The 9,180-nt window shown below is 34.4% G+C and overlaps 1 protein-coding gene across 1 annotated transcript; it reads right to left on the bottom strand.

Moving 5' to 3' along the window:
- Positions 1-495: 495 nt before the first annotated feature.
- On the bottom strand, positions 496-6,607 carry Secp43 (tRNA Selenocysteine associated protein). Its single transcript, XM_070140544.1, has 7 exons — positions 6,452-6,607; positions 4,181-4,258; positions 3,885-4,007; positions 2,828-2,981; positions 2,501-2,666; positions 2,162-2,343; positions 496-2,002 (listed from the first exon to the last, which is right to left on the bottom strand). Exons 1-7 carry the CDS (start codon positions 6,482-6,484, stop codon positions 1,878-1,880), a joined length of 861 nt encoding a protein of 286 aa, XP_069996645.1. The 5' UTR covers positions 6,485-6,607; the 3' UTR covers positions 496-1,877.
- Positions 6,608-9,180: the final 2,573 nt, after the last annotated feature.

Here is a 9,180-nt window from a genome sequence, read left to right as displayed (position 1 = left end):
GCATTATAAACATGTGGAGAAGCTGCCTCTCAGATTTGCATCCCTCAATTTATAAATTACATAGGTGGGTGAAAATGAAAAAAAATACTTGCATTTTAAAAATTCTGGATGCTTTATGGATTGCAATATTTTTTTCTTTGTTTATTGAAGAAATACTTTAAAAAGTATGAATGTACAGTGATTTTTTTCTTCACTAGAAAAATGTAAATATCATCGACCACTGGTAAGTTTAGTTTATCATGTGATATCAAGAATAAAATAAATTATAACTTATTCTTGAAATGGCATATGACAACTTCTTTGGAATTCTTCAATGAACTGAAAGACAATTATAAGTATATGGGAATGAAAGGTGATTTTTTTTTCTTTCACATAAAAAAATAGGTATAATCTATTTTTCTATACAAAATAATAAGTTGACCAAATTCTGTTGCATGCTTTTGGATCTCTTGCTTGATGGGAAAATTTGGAAATACCAAAATAAAACTTTTAAAGTACGGTTTCTCTTCTTTTTGTACTTTTGAGATCTATGAAATGACAAATATTCTAAATAGCATATTAGCAAAAACACACTTAAGAGTACACACAAATGTCAAATATTTATGATGATGCATTTACCATTATAATATTTCTGTTGAATATTTTGACTACTTTGTTACATACTGTACAAATGGTCCATATACATTATATGTACCTATACAAATGCATATGCAATGCTAATTGATCATATATATATAAAATGCAAAAATTCCCCAATGAAGTGTAAATAATATAAGACTTATATAAATCCCCTGTTTGATTCATCACATCAGAATCTGAAGCGACATTAAACAAGAAAAATTGAATAGAAGTGAGCTATAGAAAAATCTTTTGAATTACATGTCCATAATGAGGTAGTGATACATAAACAATAAAGCCCTTCATATTCCAAAGAAAACATTCAAAACTGGTAAACTGACCTCATCCCTTATGAATAAGAATTTCCAACTTATTTAGAAATGGATAAATGAAATTAATCAGAAACAGATAGATTGCACTGCTGACGAGTCATGCCAAAAAGCCACAAGCCTGCACAAGTACCAAGCCAACATGTGTTAAACCAGTTAATAACAAGATCACACGACTTATGTACACCAATGCTTGAGCTTCGTGAGCTTGCCTCCGACAGCAACTTTATACTGACATACAAATTCCCTCTTTGTATCATGTAATCCTACAGGTACAAAAATATAGTGTAAGACTGCTGACATGAAAAGAGATCTTGCTACTGCATCATCTATAGACAATCTTAGAAAGTGATACACATCTAAATGTAAAAGATTATAGGAAAATACAAACATAATATAAATCAGTACATTAAAAGAAAAATTCACAAGTGAAAACCTGTGCATTATACTAAATAAATTAGGTACAATTTGCATAACTTTTTTTTCATAATTCTTGTGTAGAAATCATAAAATCAATCATGTCCACAACTATTGCTCATTCATGAATGAACTTTACATCAATATGAAGCTTCTTTCTACATTAAATAACAGAGATAAACTTTTATTATTCACTGATCTTATCTTATTCCTCCTACTCCTGCCTTTGATATGGAATAACATTCTTACCAAAAGACTCAAAAATAAAATAAAATAAAAAGGGACAAAGAAAAGAAAATAGCCTCTCACCATTGGCAACACCTACTATTAATTTTATACATGTATTTGGAAAACAAACAAAAATATTACACATTCATACAATGTTTTTTGTGTTTTTTTTTTTTTCTTAAAGAATATGGAGAAGCAAACCAACAATCTTAAATGGTTTAAATACAGATAAGGAGACAATTCAATCCGTCTTTAAACTTTACTGCTGCGTCTTTTCTCTTTATCTCATTCATCTTCCTTGGCCTCTTCCCAGAAAGTCCAGCGAGCCTTCTCAATCGCCTGCCACAATTCCTCACTCCTCTCAATGTACTCTGCATTGGCCTTGTCAACATCAATGGGGACATTCCATTCTGAAAAATAATTCTGGTGTTAGGAGAGATTTGTCCATTTCAACCTTTCACTTCTTTGGGGTAGTCTGTATACTATATAAACCAGTTAGTAACACAACAAGTGAAAAAAGGAAAAAGAACTGGGAAAAACAGATGCAAAAAATAAAGGCAGAAACTCACCCACTGGTTCGAAATCTTCCTTGCTTGTGTCCTTTGCATCTCCTGTGCCTCCTTCCAAGCCAGTGTTATAGTCTCCATAGGAAGATGAGTAGGGGTCATAGTACGTGCCGTAGTTTTGCCAAGCAGCATAATTGTTCCAGTACTGCTCATAGTACTGGCTATAGTCACCGCCCATGTGATTCCTGTATGACAAAGCAGTGCCATTAAATATCATTACAAAAAAGGCCTACTATCAAAAAACAGAATGATTCATGTCGGTTCTACAAGAGATTACAAAAATTTACAAAATACATATACTATGAGCTTTCACCAATTAACTAATTGCTGCTAGTTACTCACATGCCAGGGTAATGCTGCTTCTTGGGCACAGCATAACTCACTTTCAGAGGCTTCTGGCCCAGGCCCTTGAAGCCATTCATATGTGTGAGGGCATCTTTGTACTCATCTTCTGAATAAAACCTCACAAAAGCAAATCCTTTGCTTTGTCCATTTGGGTCATATATAACTATGAAAAGAAAAAGAAATTTCCATCATCACTTTGTGCATCTATCATATACTTGGCCAGTACTGAAATATATAACCATCATAACCTGCATAATGCCTTACAATGGAAAGGCCCCAATAGAAATTCTCACAATATACATCATTACGGTGGTGTACACATACCTTTTGCTGTCTTGATACTGTTATATCTGCTCCCAAAAGTCTTGTATAGGGCAAAGTCATCCACATCAGGTGTAAGGTCACCCACCCACAAAGAATACTCTTTATCTGTGTTGTTACCACGTGTACTGCTGTGGTTCAGCTTGAATCGCACAGGCTGTTGGAAGTTCATAAATTTTTTTTGACCACCTGGTTTAAAAATGAGATCAATATCTTCTACCTTTTTAGATATTATGAGGCAAGTTATGTGCAGCTTCAGAAAAACATATAATGGTATTAACCCAATGCCACTGGCGAAATGTGATGTTCACTGTAGTACTTTGTGAAATGTCTCGACGCATAGATGACCCCACAATTAGTAAACCTTGTAATCTCGCTTGACTCGACTTTTCCTTGAGTTTAGGTGATTTTTTTTTTTTTTTTTTAATGCTACTAATATTGATGTTGTTATTATTATCATTATTACAATAATTAGTGTTATCAACATTTCAAATAGCAATGAAGAATAAAAAACATATGTATTTCTGAAAATCAAGAAAAAGGGTAAACGGGTGAGATAGGTCGGATTACGGATCGACTCAATGATTCACTAAGCACACATGGAGCCATTCATGTGTAAATACAAGAAATAAACTAAACACACTGTGGAGATGACATGTCTATCCATGCTATCCCCTGTGGCATCAAGTTAAACTTTAAAATAATAAATACTTTTATCTCAAAAAATTTAAGGAAAGAGATAAATAGGTGAGATCAAGCAGCCTTAGTATAATCTGGATCCATTATTATTTAAACAAAATCAACAATGAAAACTTTAGTGGACAATGCACATATAAATGTAATCCAAGTATTGGATGGTTCAGAAATGATAAGACAATTTCATATTAATATATAACAAGAAAAGAAAAGAAAAAGAAGAAAGAAAGAAAGAATGAAAGAAAGATAGAAAAAATGAAAGAAAGAAAGAAAAAGGGAGAATACATGAATCATACATAGTCCCTTTATTGCCATAGTGATTTTTATAAAAAAAAAATCTAAATGTTCGACTAAAACCACTTACCGGCTGACTATGCGGGATGACCTTCCCATTGAGCTTGTGCATGGCAGTCAAAGCAGCCTGGTCCGAGGAGAAGTTGACAAAGCAGTAGCCAGCTGGGTGGCCTGTGTACCTGTTCTTCATCACCTAAAATGGGGAAATACCTTAGATAAAGTTCCAAAACAAATGGATTTATCAATTGTCACACACAAATGTATGCACATTTTGTATGCTTTATGCTGTAAGTACAATAACAACATATCGGCATCATTAACATTAATCAAAGCATTATACAAAATTGATTACTTCTTCATCCTTACCTTTACATTCTGAACATTTTCCTCGCCAAGAGCACGGAAAGCAGCAATGATAAAGTTTTCGTCCATGTAATCTGCCAGCTGGTGAAGACAAAAATATTATTAGTAAATCCATGTCCTTTGATTTGCTAGAATGTAAATATTAGATTATGAGATCAATTAAACCTCGGACAAATACATGCTTTGGGATGAAATCTGTTCAAAATATTGAAAATATGTAGATATTAAAAAGACACTTGTCAGGGCTTTCAAAATCTAAATCCTCTTTGATGATATTGCTTTCTTTCTATCCATATTCAATTCAGGATTTATTGTAATCCTCTGGGAAATGACAGCAAATTCTAACTATTCGCATTTTTCAGTGTTTCAAAACCGAAAGCTGTGGAAAGATATTCTACAGAGGTGCCTATAAAATGTTCAAACTTGGAAGGTTAACAGTGTATCATTTAGATATGATATACTGAAAATAGATAAAAACCATATTTCTAATGCAAATTGATGGAAAACCAAAGGATGTATTCCAGAGAATGGCATAAACAATGATTTACCACTCATAAATATATATATATATATATATATATATATATATATATATATATATATATATATATATATATATATATATATATATACATATATATATATATATATATATATATATTTTTTTTTTTTTTTTTTTTTGGGGGGGGGGGGGAGGCAAGGAAGTTAATGAACCAGATTAGAAAACAAATGAGCCAAGTTTACTTTTGAGGTGACTGAGAGCCCTGTTTTCTACTATATCTTATAGGCATTAATTCTTGCTTAAGTTGTGTTTTTGAGATAGATCATGTACTTTTAGTAATATTAATTGTTACAGATTCTAACAATTGTCACGTAATTTAAGCATTTCCGTCTGGATATGTCTGCTTGATGAGGTATTTGCCTACATCTGCTTATTTACTAGTTAATGCATATTACAAAAACAAAGATTTTTGTGTTATTATTTGTTGTCAACTTGGCTGTCACTGTATCAATTTTTCCAAGTGTGTAGGAAATAGGACACTTTTTTTTATATTCATCACCCTAAAGCATATATAAACTTTTACCCAGGCATCAATCATGGGGTAATTACAGCATCAGTGACAGATATATAGCACCATGATCTTTTCTCTCTAAATACCGAGCATACTAAACCGGGCTCAATAATGCTTTTCAGCTTTTGTTATGTCTTTTCCCCCCCAAGAATACAACACTAAAATGAAGGGGAGTGACTACCAGTATGGGAGAAAAGTCCTTGATTGGTGTCCTGACGTGTGGTGTAACAAACACGATGGCGGTATCTTGACACGGGAAGATGGAACCACACTCTATTGGAATAGGTTTGTTTAGGTATGGTTGGGTTCATGCTTGGTGCCTGAATATGACGCTTATATTTGTAACCTCAGCTAATATTAAACTATTCAGCTACAAACCACAACCAAGAGAATATTCAGGAAAGTGCTATAAAATTGGGGATATCTTTTACTCCAGAGTTATTGTGCTAAATTCAATTTGTTCTTTTCTGTGTTTACATTTTATACTTGACTTTTTCAAATATATCAACATTCAAATGTAAATTGCGAGTCAAGGGGGTGTTCTGTCATAAAAAATGCTTTTTGATAACAAAACCGTGTAAAGTCCATCAGGATGTGTGCCAACCTGTTTTCGTTAATCATATATGCTATATTCCTGGTATGTGGTGGTTGCATTCCATGAGATAAAATGTTCATTTGAGTCATATTTTGTTACTGGGATTGTTGCACTTTGGTACTGTAGGCTTAAATTCTTTTAAATAAATCTTAACTTGAAAACTACCAGTATTTGAGGTTATCATATATGGTACTTGGAGAGAAAATGTAATAGTGTGAATGCTAAAGCTGCAAAGCGTTAGACAACCTGTCAAAGCTTCAAAGCTTCCGCAAAGATTTGGCATAATGATTAGTCAATAGATTTAGAAGTCGACTGCAAATTCTATCACGAAGCTGCATTAAATTCCACAATTAGAGCTTAATATCATCAAAGTCCCAAGCCATTTTAATACAGTGACTGAAATTCACCTGAAATTCCTCATCTTTAGCCTTAGAAAGCGAATCCCCTGAAAATAACAGCTAAAACAGCGGCAAAATATTTTCGCTTCCTCTCCAGCCAAGCGCCCCTGGAACGTGGCTCCCTCATATCACTCATCTCCCACGCCAAGAAAACCCTCATTATGGTTGTCAGTCACTCACGAAAACCTGCACGACTTCATATACTCACATCACCCATCCACAGAGCCCCTTCTCGAGCCATTTTGCCTTCAGGGAGGTTTCAGAAAGCGCGAAGGAGAATTTTTGGCTTCTTTATCAGAGTTTACTAACATGCGATGGAATACGGCGCTTGAGAACAGAACCTCTGGCGATTTCTGCCCGGTTTCCCTTGACGGCTGGCACGGCCTCGCAAGGTGTGCTTGTCGAATATGAATGATCATAATGATATTTATTTGTCTTTTTTATCATAAAATATATTACGATTTTAAGGTATCTTTTTTATTAGAGGTGAAAAGGATGCCATGTTTTGTCTTCACCGGGATTACTGTACGGGAAGTATAGTATTGCAACAGATGTTATCATATCTTTTTACACACACACACACACACACACACACACACACACACACACACACACACACACACACACACACACACACACACACACACACACACACACACACACACACACACACACACACACACACACACACACACACACACACACACACACACACACACACACACACACACACACACTCACACACACACACACACACACACACACACACACACACACACACACACACACACACACACACACACACACACACACACACACACACACACACACACACACACACACACACACACACACACACACTCACACACACACACACACACACACACACACACACACACACACACACACACACACACACACACACACACACACACACACACACACACACACACACACACACACACACACACACACACACACACACACACACACACACACACACACACACACACACACACACACTCACACACACACACACACACACACACACACACACACACACACACACACTCACACACACACACACACACACACACACACACACACACACACACACACACACACACACACACACACACACACACACACACACACACACACACACACACACACACACACACACACACTCACACACACACACACACACACACTCACACACACACACACACTCACACACACACACACACACACACACACACACACACACACACACACACACACACACACACACACACACACACACACACACACACACACACACACACATATATATATATATAAATTGTGAGTTTTCATTCCTAATCATGTGCCTACATATTGTACAAATAAACCATTTTTATGCTGGGGAAATTGAACCAAAAATGAGTTAGAAAATGGATATATCTTGTTTAAGGCAAACATAACTATAATATGTACACTTTTTGTAAATAACAGTATATACTACACGGCCAGGAACAAGATTAAGAAAAAATAGAGAATGAAAAGGTCTCTAGCCTTGCTTTTGTATGTACTTAATTATTCTGTGGTGATGGATAGAAAGGGATGAAGAAGAGAAAAAAAAAAGAAATAGGAAAGGAGAAGAAGACACTGCAAATTTAGACAAGGGCTAAGGTCCATGGTATGATGACAGAATGGTTAGCTAAGAACTGCCATGAATATAAATGGTGCTACAATGAAGTTGGTTTTCGAAATAAGTCAGGTATTGGTTTACTTTAGCATTCTTATCAATTTCTTATCTTCTCTAAAAAGTTGTATCATCTAAATAAAAAAACTTGTCAGCATCGTAATCTTATTTTCATAAATCTTACAGTTCATAATGAAGATACTTTAGATACTATGATATAAAATGCTCATGAAACTATTCACATATAAAAATATAAACTGCTGTAACTGTATCTTGGGTTTCATTAACATAAGCAATATTTGTTCTGTACATTTACAAATGCAGTCACAAAACTACATTTATGCCAAGTGATTAGCTAAAATAAATGTTCAAGTTATATTTATGACATAATAATTTTCACTAACAAGAGCACCAGTCTTTAACTTATAAGATTAAGAAAAAATAGAGAATGAAAAGGTCTCTAGCATAGCTTTTGTATGTACTGAATCATTCTGTGGTGATGTATAGAAGGGGATGAAGAAGAGAGAAAAAAAAAAAAAATAGGAAAGGAGGAGAAGACACTGCAAATTTAGACAAGGGCTAAGGTTCATGGTATGATGGCAGAAGGGTTAGCTAAGAACTGCCATGAATATAAATGGTGCTAAAATGAAGTTAGGTTTTGGTTTAGTTTAACATTTTTGTCAATTTCTTATCTTCCCTAAAAAGTTGTATCATCTAAATAAAAAAACTTGTCTGCATCATAATCTTATTCTTATAAATCTTACAGTTCATAATGTTTTTTTTTTTTTTTTTTTTTAATAATTTGCAAAACCGATTGGTTGCACCTCTTGCTTTAGTAATAATAATAATAATAATAATAATAATAATAATAATAATAATAATAATAATAATAATAAAAAAAATCTTTTCTTTCTTTCTTTCTTTTTATATAAATATATTTATTCATTTATTTATATCTATGCATGTAAGTACTTATAAATAGGATGATAGCAACGACAGTAACGATATAAATACTAATCAAAATCAGGGGTAAATAGACAAGGAGGAAAGGATGGAAGATGAAGAAGTGAGATGAAAAAGTGTGCTGAAGAGGAGGAGCAGATAGCATTCCTACACATGAGAAGCAGGAGTAGAAGCAGGAGATGGAGGAAAGAGAAAAGCACCAGCAGTAGCAGCAGGAGAGGATAGGGACATATGGCAAAGCCCGGAGGAGGCATGGGATGGCGAGAATGTTAAGGAAGAAAATAAGGAAG

This window comes from Penaeus vannamei, chromosome 3, assembly GCF_042767895.1.
Source record: "Penaeus vannamei isolate JL-2024 chromosome 3, ASM4276789v1, whole genome shotgun sequence".
NCBI classification, from domain to species: Eukaryota; Metazoa; Arthropoda; class Malacostraca; order Decapoda; family Penaeidae; genus Penaeus; species Penaeus vannamei.
The sequence above is the reverse complement of the archived record's forward strand: the minus strand, read 5'-3'. Positions and strand labels throughout refer to the sequence as shown.